Source organism: Eptesicus fuscus, chromosome 18 (genome assembly GCF_027574615.1).
Source record: "Eptesicus fuscus isolate TK198812 chromosome 18, DD_ASM_mEF_20220401, whole genome shotgun sequence".
Lineage (NCBI taxonomy): Eukaryota > Metazoa > Chordata > Mammalia > Chiroptera > Vespertilionidae > Eptesicus > Eptesicus fuscus.
In genome coordinates, this window is record NC_072490.1 from 1,858,391 (window position 1) to 1,873,715 (window position 15,325).

A 15,325-nucleotide genomic window follows, 5' to 3' on the forward strand; every position below is an offset into this window, starting at 1 on the left:
TTTCCCTCACCTCTGCAGTCACCTTTTATAAAATGCTAGAGGCCCGGTGCACAAAATTTGTGTGTGGGAGGGGTGTCCCTCAGCCCAGCCTGCACCCTCTCACAACCCAGGACTGCTGGCTGCCAACTGCTCGTCTGCCTGTCTTCCTGATTATCCCTAACCGCTTCTGCCTGCCAGCCTGATCACCCCCTAACCACTCCCCTGCCAGTCTGATGGATGTCTAACTGCTCCCCTACCAGCCTGTTTGCCCCCAACTTCCCTCCTCTGCCAGCCTGGTCACCCCTAACTGCCGTCCCCTGCAGGCTTGATCGCCCCCAACTGCCCTCCCTTGCAGGCCTGGTCCCTCCCAACTGCCCTCCCCTGCTGGCCTGATTGCCCCCAACTGCCCTCCCTTACAGGCCTGGTCCCTTCCAACTGCCCTCTTCTGCTGGCCATCTTGTGTTGGCCATCTTGTGTCCACATGGGAGCAGGATCTTTGACCACATGGGGGCAGCCATCTTGTGTGTTGGAGTGATGGTCAATCTGCATATTACTCATTAGATAGGATGTTTTTATTGGTTTCAGAGAGAAAGGGAGAGATAGAAACATCAACGAGAGAGAACCATTGATCAGCTGCCTCCTGCACACTCCACACTGGGGATCGAGCCCACAACCCCAGCATGCACCCTTGACCAGAATCAAAGCTGGAACCCTTCAGTCTGCAGGCCGACACTCTATCTACTGAGCCACACCTGCCAGGGCTGTATTCACCTTTCCACCTAATGCTGCCTTCCATTCCCCCAAAGCCACCTGCTTTTTAAAATAACCTATCTAATAAAGAGGGAATATGCTAATTGACCATCACTCCGTCACAAAGATGGCTTCACCCACAGCTGAGGCCACATTCCCTTAAGGAGCCTTAATGAGCAATCAGCAGGGACTTGAGGCTATGCCCTCCCCTGCCCCCATAGGGCTTGACAGGGGACCTCAGGCCTCGCCCCCCACCCAGCAGGGCTTGACAGGGGACCTCAGGCTGCAACCCCCTTCCCAGCACCAGGCCAGGGGACCTGAAGCTGCACCCCACTGCCTGGCGGGGCTTGACAGGGGACCTCAGGCTGTGCTCCCCACCTAGCAGGGCTTGACGGGGGACCTCAAGGTGCACCCCCAGTGCTGGGTCGGGGAAACTCAGGCCACGCCCCCCGCTCAGCGGGGCTTGATGGGGGACCCGAGGCTGCACCCCCATCCCAGTGCCAGGCCGGGGGACCTGAGGCTGCGCCCCCCCCACACACAGCGAGGCTTGACAGGGGATCTCAGGCCATGTCCCCCACCTGATGGGGCTTGATGGGGGACCTCAAGGCACACCCCCCGCCCCATCTGGGGGACCTCAGGCTACGCCCCCCATCCTGGTGCCAGGGGACCTGAGGCTATGCCCCCTGCCTGGCAGGGCTTGACAAAGGTTGGACTGGCCAGGTCTGGATCTAGCCCAAAGTGTGGGGGGGTGGCTGGGTCTGGGTCTCATGTGATTTTGAGGCACATGTGGGTAGGCGGGGACTTGACTCTGGGTCCTCCTTTTAATGTGCACGAATTTCGTGCACCAGCCACTAGTATATATATATTTATTGATTTTAGAGAGAGAGGGAGGGAGAGAGAAACATCAATCAGCTGCCTCCTGCACGCCCCTTACTGGGGATTGAGCCCGCAACCCCAGGCATGTGTCCCAACCAGGAATTGAACCAGCAACCTCTTGGTGCACGGGATGACGTTCAACCACCTGAGCCACACGGGCCAGGGCCATCTGTCTTTTTCTTTCAGAGCATTTGCCAGAATTTATGCTTAAAGTCACTCATTGACTGGCTCATGGGCCAGCGTCACAGTTGAGTCCCCTGCGCCCCGAGACCAGGCACACAGTGGGAGCTCCCTAAGTGCGCAAGGAGCACCCACAAGGCTCCCTCTGTGGAGGGAGGCGTCCGTGTGCCTTGCCCCCCTGCTACAGCCTGAAGGTCAAGGGTCAGGAACAGAGCAGTGGGCAGCTGGGGCCACCCCTTGGCACGGCATGGGGTTAGCTCCCTGGAGGGGTGATGCAGGTCCAGCCCCTCAGGGCCTGCCTGGGGCCGAGGTCACGTGGGCCTCGGCGGCTCTGAGAGGGGCCGAGGCCGGCCGGGGCTCCTGTGCACACGTGGGGCCGGGGGCAGTTCCGGGGGCGCGCTGGGCTCATCGGAGGCGGCGAGGCCCAGGTTCACGTAGGCCACGGACAGCTGCACGTAGTGGTCCCCGTGCAGGGCGGCGGCCACCTGCTCCACTTCTCCCGCCAGCGTCCTGAAGGTGGGGCGTGCCGCGGGGTCCGCTGCCCAGCAGCGCTGCATCACGGTGTACCTGCGGGGGGGGGGGGGGGGAGCGTCAGGGGCAGGGCACACCTCCACCAGAGGCTCAGGGCTGCCCACTGTCCCCGCTGGCGGGCACGTGGGGATGAGGGTCTAACGCTGAGTCAGCCCGTCACGGACAGCCCTTCTCGTCTTGTGCGGGCTGCTCCCGTGCTGCCTCCCCGCCCGGAGCGGTAAATGCCCTGGAGGTGAAGGGCTTGGGCTCCCGTGCCCTCGCACCCTGGGCTGTGCGATTTGGGTCAAGTTCCTTAACCTCTCTGTGCCTCTGGATCCTCCTCTGATCCCAAAGCTGTCGGGGCGTAAGGAGACAGGATGCCCGTGAGGGGCCCGGCTCTCAGGCTGCAAGGCATCGTCACACAGCCCCCAGGGAGGAAGCCCAGGCCGGTGACACGGGGACTAGACGCCCAGAGACAAGGACGTGTGGGGCGGTACCAGCAGACCCTCCGGTTGCCGGAGAAACTGCCCCTTTATCTTGGGAGTGTCACCCCTGCCTTACACGACACTTTAAGTGCCCTGCACACAATAACCTCACGTCATTCTCACACTCTCTAAGGGCGGTTCTATTATCACCCCAATTTACAGACAAGAAAACTGAGGCCCAGGGAGGAGGGACTTGCTCTGGGACGGTGCTGCGCTGCCCAGATCCCCCTTCCTTCTCCCACGGCTGCCGACTGCTCAAGGCTGAGGTCCCAGTCCGAAAGGAGCGGCCTCCCCCAAGGTCACGCCCCTCCTCAGGGGCAGCGGTGACCGGTGACGGATTGACATCTGGTACCAAGACCTGGCACCTCGATCTTAGTTTTGTAAAACTCCGAAGGGCCGTCAGCTCCAGCCGTCCCCGCGGGTGGGCTGCGGCCTCGGTGGGTCTGCATCGATGCCCACCTTCTCTGCCTGCCCAGCCCTGCTCCCCTCGCCCCACCTCCCAATACGCCCCCCGCACGTGACTCTCCATCTCAGGGTCTGATTCAGGGCCTCGCTCCGACCAGACGCAGAGTGAAGTGAGTCATGGCAGGCGACCCGGGCGGGCGGGCGGGCGTGCGGAGGGCCACTCCGCCGCGCAGCCGGGACAGGACCTGCGGCCTGGTGCGGCCTGTCCTTGCCACAAAGGCCTGGCGCAGCCGAGCGCCCGCTGCTGACGGACAGGAGCCTCAGCACCAAACCCACCCCCAGGCCCACAGGCGCCGGACAGCACGGCTGCGCCAGGCCTCCTCCGAGAACGAGGACGGAGAACGGGATCTGACACTCGATCCCGTGAGGAAAACATAGGATGGGAGACGCGGAGGGAGGGCGGTGTGGGAGCTAATGGAGCCTTTCCTGAGACGAAGGGAGCGGAGAGACGGAAAACAGCCCCCTTGGCAGGGCTGCGGGGAGAGGAGTGCCGGGAAACCAAATCACTGGCCGCAACCCAGACACGAAGATGGGAATGCTGTTACCATGGCAACCATGATATTCCCCCAGCACCCAGCCCTGAAGGGGGCCAGAACCGGGCCACAGATGGGGAAACCAAGGCTCAGAGAGGGCCCCTTTCCCGGTCACCAGAGGGTGAGCCCGAGGGCGAGGCCGGAACGCTGTCTCCCGCCCGCTCCGGGCCTCCCGGGCCGGCTCCCTCCCTCGCCACCTCCACATACTCACAGAGCGTCTGGGCAATACTCAGGCTGCGGCAGGCGACGGCCCTGGGCCAGGAAGTGAGTGAGGTCAAAAGGGTCGATGTGGGGGTACGGCGGGGCACCCCGTGTCAGCAGCTCCCATAGCAGCACACCAAATGACCACTGTGGGCGGGGGTGGGGGGTTGGGTTTGAAGTGATTCAACTCTCAACCCAGGAGGACCCCAGGTCTTCTACTTCCCAGAGCCCTCTCACTGGAAATGGGGGCTCCACCCCCACAAACAGAGCCGGTTCCTCTGCACCCCACGAGCATCTTCACTGTCCCCTCCCACCGCCTGCGCCAGGCCGAGGGGGAGCTGGGTGGGGCCGATGAGTCCACAGCCTCCCCCTGCCCAAGAGAGTCCACGCTCGGTCACCATCGGAGCCGAGGGGCAGGGCCGGGGGTCCTCCCAGGACAAGGGGGCCACACGGCCTGCGGGGCCGGGGGCCTCACCACATCGGACTTGCTGGTGAAGCGGTAGGTCTGCAGGCTCTCCAGCGCCATCCACTTGACCGGCAGGCGCGCGTGGCGGTGCTGCTGCACGCTGTAGTATTCCTTGTCCAGGACGCCGCGGGCCAGGCCGAAGTCGGCCACCTTGACCGTGAAAGACTCATCCAGCCTGGGAGAGGGGCGTCGCACTCAGCACTGCCCCCACCGGGCCCCGAACCCCCCGTTCCATGTCCTCACAGGGTTTCAGAGCCAGAGTCCCCCGCTGAGCCTGAACCGGGCAGACGGGACAACGGAGGCCCGCCGCGGGCGCGAAGCAGGGGTGGAGCGCGGAACCTTGCGGGCCCCTGCCCCCTCGCGCCACCCCCACGCTCCAGCCGCTCACATGCAGTTCCGAGCAGCCAGGTCCCTGTGCACGAACTTCTGCTCGGCCAAGTACTCCATGCCGCGGGCCACCTGCAGGCCGAAGCTGACGAGGTCCTTCACCGTGGGGTTCTGGGGGTACAGGCGGGTCAGGAGGCGAGGGCAGGGCGGCTCCCTCCCCGCCGCTGCCCCGCTTCCCGACCCAGGGCCGCAGGAGCGCTGACCCGCTGGGGCGAGCGGATGAACTGGAGCAGGTCTCCGTGGCGCATGTAGGGCAGCAGCACGCGGGGCAGCCCCTCCGGCGGCAGCACGATGCCCACCAGCGCCAGCACGTGCGGGTGGTGCAGGCCGCGCATGAGCAGCCCCTCCCGCAGAAAGGCCTCCACCTCCTGCACCTCCGTGATGCCTGCGGGGCAGCGAGTCAGGCCGATGGGGCCAGGGCCGCTCCGCGAGGGGCGGACACAGCGGGGACGGGGACCCGCCCCGCCTCCGCCCCACTTACGATTCAATGACTTGATGGCACAGTGGATTCGATTCTGGGCCTCGTCTACGTATTCTCCGTGGTAGACAATCCCGAAGTGGCCTGGCGAGGGGAGGTGGTGAGGGGCCCGGCGCCCACACCACAGCCTGGCACTGGCACCCGGACCCCAGAGCACCGACCGGCATTACACACAAGCGGCAGCTGCACCCCGGCACAGCCTGCAGCCGCCCAGAACCCTCCAAACACAAACCGGTTCCCACCCCCCAGAAGAGCAGCTGGAGGCTCAGAGAGGTTCCCTGTTGTGCCCAAGGTCACACCGGAAGGGGAGAAGGGGACAGCCCTGCCCAGCTGTCCCGAGCCCGTGTCACGCCACAGCCCCCCGGCCTGGCCCCACACCTTTGCCAATGACTCGGTCACTGTGGGTGACCACGCGCTCATGGGGGATCAGCACATCCTTGACCTCGGCCAGGAGCACAGGGTCCAGGTCCCCGAGCTGGATGGACTTGGTCCGAAGCAGCGGGACACAGGACCCGTCCCCGCTGTCTGAGAAGGACACCGCGTGGCCCCGACAGGTGGCATCCAGACCGTCCTCGGTGGGAGTTGCTGCGGAGGAGGGGGAGTGAGGCGCTGGAGGGGCGGGGCGCTGGCCCCGGCTGCGGCTGCGGAGGCGCCCCGTCTCACCAGGGCCGTGTCTGTAGTCGGAGCCTGCCCGGAACGGAGACAGAGGCAGGCCTCTGGCGGTTTGGTCCAAAGAAGCCAGGTCGTCCGGGTTCGCAGAAAGGGCTGTGGAAGAAGGGCCCTGGTAGGCAGCCTCGCCCGGCCCCGAGGCCGACCCCGGCCCGGGAGGTGTGGGCAGCCCCCCGCCTGGGCGGACAGGGGACAGGGACTGGGGGACGCCCCGGTGGCGGCGGCGGCTGAGTCGGCCGGAGGGGGGGCTCACCCAGCTGCTTCCGCCTCCGGCAGTTGAAGACCAGCGCAGCGGCCAGCAGAGCCACGAGCAGGACCAGGGCCAGCAGGACACCCAGGAGCGTCTTCTGCAGGGGAACCCCGGGGCCTGGCCGCACCACTCTGCCCAGGACCTGACAGTCGCCGTCCACGCAGACCTGGGGGAGGCGGCAGCTCAGGCCCAGCCCGCCGACCCCAGCCACGGCTGCTGCGAAGGGCCGCCGAGCTGCCTACCTGCAGGAGGGCGCCGTCCTTGCCCAGCCGCAGGGTGCGGGGCAGGGGGCAGATGACCACGTCGCCCCGGAGCTCGAGCTGGCAGCTCTCACCACCCACGGTGGCGCTCACGTCCACGCAGTCGGCCACAGCTCCGAGGCCGATGTACTGCGGAGACAGCGTGAGGCCTGGCCGGTGCCGCCTCCCTGGGGCAGGCCTCGGCCGCCACCCTCCGCCGGCCCCACCCCCGGCCCCCACACTTACCTCGAACTTAATGGCACGCTCCTCCGGCTTCAGGGGGGCCAGGTCAGTGCTGGGTGGGTGGGGCGGGGACAGGAAGCGGAAGCCAGGCAGTGTGAAGCCAGCTGCTCCATCCCCCCGGGCACTCAGGTTCCCCGTCACCCACCCCTGGGCACTGCGGACCACGTACTCGGGCAGGCGGCACCGCTGCGTCTCCGGGCGCTGCCCCAAACACTGCCGGGCCCAGGCGAGAGGGTCAGGCAGGCAGCCCGCCCACGGCCACGCCGGTCTCCGCAGCCCAGCGGGGGGTGGGGCTGGGCTCCGGGGACCCGCTGGCCTTCCTCCCTCCTGGCCAGTGCCCGCGTGGCAGCTGCCGGCCCCGCTCACCGGGTGTTCCACGGCCGTCAGCCCGTCGTGGAATGACAGTGCCAGGCGCCACACCGAGGTCAGATGCTGGCCACGGATGGTGACGTGGGAGCCGCTGAGGAGGAGAGCAGGCCAGTGGGCTTGGGGTGCTCTGGGGTGGCTCCCTCGTTCCTGGGAGGCCAGAGGGGGAAGGAGGTGGCACTCACGTGTAGCCGCAGTTGGGGCTGATGCCCTGCACGACAGGGTCTTCCCGGTAGTTGAAGGCCCAGGAGCCCGGCACCTGGGCGCCCCCCACCTGCAGGCGAATGGGAACGCTGGACCGGGCGGTACCGGGCGGCATCGTGCATACCAGCTGCCCCTCGCTGACCCTGCAGGAGGGGACTGGGTCAGGGCCACCCTCCGGGGGATGCCAGGCCCACCTCCTCCGGGGTCTGCCTCCCAGGGCCCTGCTGGTCATCTCCCCACCCGCCCCTACTCCACGGGTCTGTCCAAAGACGGGCGGTCCCAGTAAGACAGGGAGGGGGCAGGCTCCTCACAGCCTTGGCTGGAGGCAGGGGACAGGGTGATGGTCTCTCTTGCCATCCCCAAACCACCTCGGGGCTACATGGAGCAACAGACCCTCCTCCTGGGCCTGACTGTGTGGCCGAGCCGCTCTCCCTCTGCCCGGACAGGGCTCCCTGGGTGAGGCCCGGGGCCCTCCGCGCCCCTGGCCGCCAGCACTCACCCGTCCAGCAGGCACTCGTTCCCATTGACCAGCACAGCCCGGCTGGTGCCTATGGCCAGGCTGTGGCCTTTAAGGGTGAGGCGGGTGCCCCCGGCCTGCGGGCCAAAGAGGGGGTGCACTTCCTTCAGCACCGGCTCCTACGGGGGCGGCGGCGGCTTAGCTCGGGGTCGGAGACCCTCCACTCCAAGCCCTTCCCTGCCCAGCGGCCAAGGGCACAGCCAAGACCAGAGGCGGCCTCACCAGGAAAGAGAAGCCCGGCAGCATGGAGGCGCCGTCGACCCGGAAGTGCTTGCCCCGTGGCATGTTGGTCACGGTGAGGCTCACGTTGACAGGCCCAGCTGCCTGCGTGCCCGGGGGCTGCAGCTCACACGCAAACTCCTCTATGAAGCCCTTCCAGGACACGGGGCTAGAGCCCGGAGACTCAGGGTCAGCCAGAGGTCACCGGGCCCGGCTGCATGCCCACCGCCGGCTCAGGGCAGGCAGGACCTGGCGGGGCGGGGGGCTAGCCTTGCCCGCTCCAGGACTCCAGGGCGCACGCAGGCTCAAGGAGGGACAGCAGCCAGGGCCCCGCAGCTTGCCTCCTCCTCCCCCCTGCCTCGCCTCCCCCCTCCCCCAAAGGCTAGGGCTCAAGGGGAGGGGCCGGTGGGTTGCTGTCATCGTGAGGGGAGGACGTGCGGGGGACCGTGGTACCTGGGCTCTGAGCTGTCCTTGGGCAGCAGTCGGCAGGGACTTTGGCCCACGGTGACCTGGTGGGTGCCCTGAGGCACCACGCCGTCAGGGTGCAGGTAGAAGTTGGAGCCACACAGGGTCAGCCTGGTGCTGCCCCGTAGGGGTCCACTGTGAGGATAGAACTGGGGGGGGGGAGCAGAGAGCCTCTGTGGGCCAGGCCCCCAGCCCTGGCTGCTTCCCCCCAACTCCCCTGCCGCACCCCCTGCCCGCCCCGCTCCCCTCATTCTAAGTCATTGCGAGTCCTCGACCCCTTTTCTGCCTCCAAGTCTGCATGTGCCACCTTCTCCGCCAAGAATGCCTTCCTCGGGGACATCCCGGGCTGAGGAAGGTCACGGTCCAGACCCGCTGTCCCACCCCGGGCCCAGCTTGCCTCACCCTGACCTGCGCCCGGCCGGGCAGCCGTACCTCGATAAGCTCAGGTGGGCAGTGGTCCTGCTGCCAGGAGCCGGGACACTCCTCCTTCCGGCCGCACATGCTGCCACACCAGCCACAGCCCGTGAGGCGCAGCGCCCGCAGGCAGCGCCCGCAGGTGAGGAAGTGGTGGCAGCCGGGCCCCCCGATGGGGACCTGGAAGACCTGGGAGTGGCAGAAAGGTGGCTGGGGTGACGGGAGGAGGTGGGGAGGCCTGGGCCCCATAGAGCCCCTGGTCCCATAGTAGAACAGCGTGGGCAGACCTGGGTGTTAGTGCCTCTCTCGCCCCGGGCCCTGCCCCTGCCCCTGCCCACCGTACCTTGTCCCCAGAGGCAAAGAGCAGGTGGTTCCCAAGGCGACGGACATCCCGTTGCACGGGCTGCTGACTGCTGCTCAGGGAGAAGTTGGAGACGTACAGCAAGTAGCCGAGAGACCTGGCCAGCTCCACCTGGGCCAGGACAGCTGTGAGCAGCATGGGGGTGGGGGGAGGGCCCGGGGCACAGGGCACAGGGCTGTGGGGATGGGGCCTACCTGCAGGATGCGCCCGTCACTCGTGCCCATGTGGGCCACTGTGACGTTGTCCAGGCTGGTCACATGCAGCGCCGTGATCTGCGCCGGTCCTAACAGGCCGTTGAATAGGTCCACGCGGGAGAGGCTGCTGCTGGCCAGCAGGGGGAAGCGGTAGCAGCTGCCGTTGGTGCTGGGCGCCGTGGGGTCCGGCTGGGGGACCAGGGAAGGCGTCAGGGCTCACCCCCTACAGAGCCTGTCAGGGGCCACAGCAGCCCGAACTCCCACCCTCACCTGACCTGCCCGGAGAAGACCCAGGCCAGCCACTTACCCTCCCTCCTCCCTCCCCCCCGGGGGGCTCTCAGCTCCGCCTAGGCCTGGCCCTACCCCGTCATGTCCATCCTGACAATGAGTACTGAGGCTTACAGACCCAACCCCGTTCTCTCCTCACAACCACTCCCCACTCCTTACAGACAGGGAAACAGGAGGGACTTAAGGTGGGAAGCCGCAGCTCTTGACCAGAGTCCTCTCCTGCCCCCTGCTGGTTCTGCCTTGCACTTCAGCAAGCCCTGCCCTTCAGGGGTTTCTCCACCAGCTGGGGGCGCTGAACTCTGGGTTAACTTGTGGGCACAGGTGGCCACATGGTCCTTCTCCCGGAGACTCCAGAGGGCTTCCCGCACTGTCCGCGCTACCGGCCCCTCCTTCAGACAAGCCAGGGTCAGAAGGCCTGGGTGCCAAGCTCGGTCCCAGGGGCCGGAGGTACTAACATCTCCCTGCTCTTATCGGAGGGTGTTTGGGGCTGCACTCAGGGCAGGGTTACGGAGGCTCCTGGGAAATCAGGAAGCCAGGGTGTGAACGCAAGGTGTTTGCTGAGTGCAAAGTGCAGGCAGGGCTCGGTAATCCTAGTTGCTTGGGACCCGGCTAGTTTTGGGGGCGCTCAAGGCTGGAGCCCCTGAAGTCTCCATCAGACCAAGGATGTGGAACCCGGTCAGCAGACCTCAGTACTGATCCGGGGGCAAGAGCAGGTGCCGAGCTGGGCCGAGCAGCCCCACACACGCTGGGCGTGTGGCCTGGGGGTGAGGACGGGCCTCTGTCCTCACTGAGGAAGGAAACGGAGGCCCGCTCCCCACCGGAAGTCAGTTAGGTGTTTCCAGCATGACTCAGGGCAGGTGGGGCCCGGGGGTGGGAAGAGGCCCTCCTCCATCGGGCCGCACCCCTGCCTGCGTGCTGGGCTTCCCGAGCCTCAGCTCTGGCTCCCAGGCTGGTCCAGTGGCCCGTGGCTCCTGGGCCAGGGAGGGCAGCTAGCAGCGCCGAGCCCCCGGCTTCCTGAGGCTAGCCACGTGAGCGGGGTGGAGGGGTGCCCCGGAGGATGCCTGCCCAGTCACGGACAAACATGGTACAAGCTGGTTCCCACACCTCCCGGCCGGGCCAGCCTGTGGGCAGGGCTGTAGGTTAGGCTTCCTAGAGCCGGCACTGCCAGGCCTGGCTGGGTGTGCTCTGGCCCCCTGGCCACTCGCCCAGCTGGGGGAGGTTCCGGCTCCTCAGAGGGAAGAGGAAGAAGGCCGGCAGGGCGGTCAGGCCCAAACGAGGGGGCCCCAGCCCTCGATGAGCTAAGGGCGGGGGGCCGAAGACCCCCACCTCACGTACAGCTTCTCCCACCTCTGGGCCCTAACAGCAGCTGGACAGGAGTCAGCGGGGATGTCGCGGCAGGGCCAGGGCCACCGGGCAGCCCAAAGCTCCTGCAGGCCACCGGCTGAAGGACCTCTCGTCCACCACCTGGTCTAATCTCTTACAACTGAGGGTGGGCCGTTTCCATGGCTCCCAGGAGTCCCTTTGGGCTCTGAGCGCAGCATCTGAAGGAACATCCTGTTTGTCTCTGCTCCCCGGCACCGTGGCTGGGGAGGGTCTGCGGGAAGGAGCCCAGAATCCCGCCTGGGCTGGGAGACCTCCTGCCTGGGCTGAGAAGGGGGACTCACTCCGGCAGGGCCCCAACGATAGTGGAAAAGTGTCTGAGAATCCTGCGTGACCCAGTTCCACCCGGCCCCGCCTAAGTCTGGACTCATCCCCACATGTTTACAGTTGCTTGCACAAGACGAGGGTGAGCCTCCTGGAAGCTACTAGAGCCGAGCCATCTCCCTGCACCCCCATCCCCACCCCCCATCCCGGCCTCCCGCCATCACCCCACCCACGGAGAACAATCAATCCGGATGAGCGTGCCCTGCAGACTCCCTGACAAACCCCCCAACTTCCCAGCCCCGGGAAGTTCCAAGTCACAGGAGCTGGGGGAGCGCTGGCCGGCTCCTGCCCCACCCTCCTTGGAAAGCTGAACAAAACGAGTGCTCCCCGAGGGAAAGGGAAACTATGGGGAGCGCGGAGCCCCTGCGCGTCTGTGCGCATCTGCCCGGGTGCAGGGCCGGGGCTGCGTGTCCCTGCGGGCGGGCGGCGGGCAAACGGGCAAAGGGCGGGGAGGCCATCCGTCTACCCGAGTTTGGCAGTGTGCCTGGCGGAGAGACGGCTAGGATGCAGGCCAGCTGTCACGTAACCAGGGAAACTGCCTGAGACAGGGGAGGCATGGGGGTGAGAGGGCAGAGCGGAACGGGTGGGAACAGGCCGCCTGCGCAGAGGCGCCTCGGTGCGGCCCAGGCGTGGTGGCTCCCTGGCCGCCCGGCACTGAGGGGTTGGGGGGGAGAGAACTCCTCTCGGCCTCCGGGTTCGCGGACCCGCGGGCCGCCGCTCTCCGGTGAGGGTCCCCGCTCTGCTCACCGGGTTGGGGCACAGGATGGGCGCCTGGAAGAAGTCGAGGCCTCGCCGGAGGCCCTGGGGGGCGCGCGCCGCGCAGCAGCGCTCCACGCCCTGCTCGATGAGCGCGTCCACCAGCGGGATGGGGAAGGCGCAGACCACGGAGCTGGGGCCCGCGCGGCCGCCGCCGCCGCCTCCGCCGGCCCCGAAGGCCCCGAACAGCACGGCCTGGCCCTCGGAGACGCTCAGCTCGCCGGCCAGGTGGCCGCCCACGGGAGCCGTGTGCGCTGCCCGCAGCACCGGGTAGGGCTGCCCGCCCTCGGCCGCCCCGCGGCGCCGGCGTTTGGGCTCGAAGCGGCAGTCCAGGACCAGCTCGCGGTAGTTGCCCACGTCGGTCTGGACGGCGCTGAGCCGGGCCAGGCGCGTGTGCAGGACGCCGGGCGCGGCGGACACGCTGGCCCGCTGCACCGTCAGGAAGTAGACGAAGTCGCCCGCGTGGAAGCTGTACACGTAGTCGATGCGGTAGGAAGCCAGGTAGGCGGGCAGCACCGACAGGGCCTCGAAGTTGGGTGCGAACCCCGAGGCGTCGGCCCTGAACCGGCGGATGGACACGGAGCGGGGGCTGAAGCGCGCGGCCACCTCCGCGTCCAGCGAGGACGCCGCGTACAGGTAGGAGGCGCGGCCCTGCTCCACCACGGTCGCCACGGTGCCCAGCGGGCTGGCCACGCAGTCGGGGCAGTCCTCGGGCCGGTTGCGGTCGGCCGAGAAGAGGCAGGCAGGCGGCGCCAGGCGCGGGGCCGGCTCCCCCGGCTCCAGCTCGAGCTGGAAGCAGCGGCCGTGCAGGCTGGAGCCGCAGCTGATGAGCGCGGGCAGCGCCGGGTCCAGCACCAGCACCTTGGCGTCCGTGTGCCCCGGCGGGCCGTGGGGGCCCGGGCCGCAGGCCGCACACGTCTGGCAGCCGGGGTGGCCGGCAGGGCCCGTGGCCAGGCTCTCGAGGGGCTGCAGGTCCGGGCCGAGCATGTGCAGGCGGTTGCGCGTGGCCACGAACACGGCACTTCCGTCCTGGCCGCCCTCGTAGGTGGCCAGCGCCTGCACCGGGCCGCCGGCCGAGAAGCGGGGCACCGAGTACTCCACGTCGAAGTCGCGGGAGGCGGCGTAGGGGATGCGCGGGCACTGCCAGGGGCTCCCGGCCGCGGGCGCCGCCGGCAGCGGCAGCGGCAGCAGCAGCAGCAGCAGCAGCAGCGACAGGGAGGTCGAGGGCGGCGGGCGGAGCTCCATCGAGGCCGCGCTGGGGTCCGGCGGGGATTCCCGAGGCCAAGGGCCCGGCGGGGCGCAGACTCGTGGGCTGGGACCGGCGTCCAGCGCAGGTCTGGGCGCCCGCGGGCACCCGCTCCCCGCCCTGCGCTCCGGCGACGCCTCCCCCTCCAGCCCCGCGGCGGATTAAGGCACCTGGCGCCGCGGACACACCCTCCGCCGGCGCGGGGAGGGCCGCCTCACCTGCCGCCCGGGCCGCTCCCTGCCGGGCGCGGAGACCTCGCGGGCGGGCGGGGCGGAGGCGGGGCCTGTGGGGAGCCGGGCCAGCCCCGCCCAGCCATCTCGGGGCCCTGGGACGTCCCGCTCCGTCTCCAGGGCGCCTTCCTCAGCGGCCTGGGGCTGGGTGCGCAGGGGCGGCCTGGAGCAGCTGAGCAGGCCCGAGCCGTCCCATCCCGGACCGAGGCCCGGGCCGCAGTGGGGAGGGGGCGGGGAGGTTTCTAGGGTCACTGACTCATTTATTCTCTTGGTGCCATTGTTACAGCAGCACCCTCCACGCTGGTTCAGGGCAGGGCCTGGGGACCCCACCGTGTGGGGAAGAGACCGGGAATGTGTGCAGGATCCGGGGAGAGAGGTGAGGGGACCCCGGAGTGACCCCATCCTCTGCGGGCAGGGGCCATCCCTCCTGGCTTGCCCTGGGCTGTCCGCAATAGGATGGGGTCAGAGGGAGGTGGGCGGCCCCCTGCCGGCCTGTGGACGGAAGGAGGGGTTACACGCGGAGGCCGGGCGGGCTGGCTGGACAGCAGAGTCAGGAGGGGCTGATGTGGAGGCCCAACCCTAGTTCTGGTCCCCTTACCGGTGCCGCAGGGTGTGGACGCTGTAATGTGGGGCAGGGAACCATGCCGGCCTTCCCCTCGGCTCTCTCCAGCAGCCTCTGCTGGGCGGGAAGCGGGGCACCCCTAACCTGCTGGGTCTCAAGTCTCTCCCTCAGAAATGAGGGTGCAGCCCAGCCGGTGTGCTCAGTGGTTGAGCACGGACCTAGGAACCAGGAGGTCACGGTTCAATTCCTGGTCTGGGCACATGCCGGGGTTGTAGGTTCAATCCCCAGTAGGAGGCACTAATCAATATTCTCTCTCATCATTGGTGTTTCTCTCTCTCCCTCCCTCTCCCTTCCTCTCTGAAATAAATGAAATATTTATATATGTGTGTGTGTGTGTGTGTGTGTGTGTGTATATATATATATATATATATATATATTATTTTTAATGAGGATGTAGTCTCACTAGGTGGTAGCCCAGAGCTCTCCCCCCAGACTGGATGTAAGGGGGCGTGGGGGGAGAGGAGGCAACTTAGGTCTGCTCTTGCCATCTCTCACCTGGACCTCAGCCCCTCCCCTCCCCCCTTATCTCCCCTTAACTGGCCTGACAAGCCCAGGGGTAGCCAGCAGGGTGGGCCCTACAAGCTCAGAGCCTGAAATAACCACAGGATGGTCGGAACATAAACTCCCACTAGAGGCGGGTCCTGGTGGGCAGTCACAGCCTAGCCTGGAGCTGCCTTGACCCTGGAGTGGTCCTGTCGATTGTCTCTGAGCCTCTGAGGCCTCAGGCACCTCCACCGCACACAGCACAGAGCAGAGGTCCCAGAACCCTGTTAGCTGGTTCCCCAGGTACCAGCTCCGTGTACTGTACACGTTAATTATTAACTATCCACGGAAAAGGAGTTTGGCCCCGGGTGGGTGGCTCGCTCAGTTGGTTAGAGCGTCGTCCTGTACACCAGGAGGTTTCGGGTTCAATTCTGGATCAAGGCACGTACCTAGGTTGTGGGTTTGGTCGACAACTGATCGATGTTTCTCTCTTTCCCTTCCTCTCTCTCCAAAAAAAAAATTGGTTAAGAACACATCCGTGGATG

The 15,325-nt window shown here is 67.0% G+C and overlaps 1 protein-coding gene across 2 annotated transcripts; it reads right to left on the reverse strand.

Moving 5' to 3' along the window:
- Window positions 1-549: 549 nt before the first annotated feature.
- On the reverse strand, window positions 550-13,586 carry MST1R (macrophage stimulating 1 receptor). Of its 2 annotated transcripts, XM_008157483.3 has the most exons (20): window positions 12,191-13,586; window positions 9,452-9,640; window positions 9,240-9,368; window positions 8,915-9,085; window positions 8,471-8,631; window positions 8,021-8,186; window positions 7,781-7,917; window positions 7,263-7,424; window positions 7,078-7,171; window positions 6,715-6,924; window positions 6,472-6,618; window positions 6,233-6,395; window positions 5,974-6,075; window positions 5,689-5,895; window positions 5,314-5,394; window positions 5,036-5,217; window positions 4,834-4,943; window positions 4,455-4,620; window positions 3,990-4,126; window positions 550-2,352 (listed from the first exon to the last, which is right to left on the reverse strand). In XM_008157483.3, exons 1-20 carry the CDS (start codon window positions 13,442-13,444, stop codon window positions 2,097-2,099), a joined length of 4,224 nt encoding a protein of 1,407 aa, XP_008155705.2. In that variant the 5' UTR covers window positions 13,445-13,586; the 3' UTR covers window positions 550-2,096. The 2 variants fall into 2 exon arrangements, with proteins under 2 accessions (XP_008155705.2, XP_027988815.2); XM_028133014.2 differs by having other exon boundaries at window positions 5,689-6,075.
- Window positions 13,587-15,325: the final 1,739 nt, after the last annotated feature.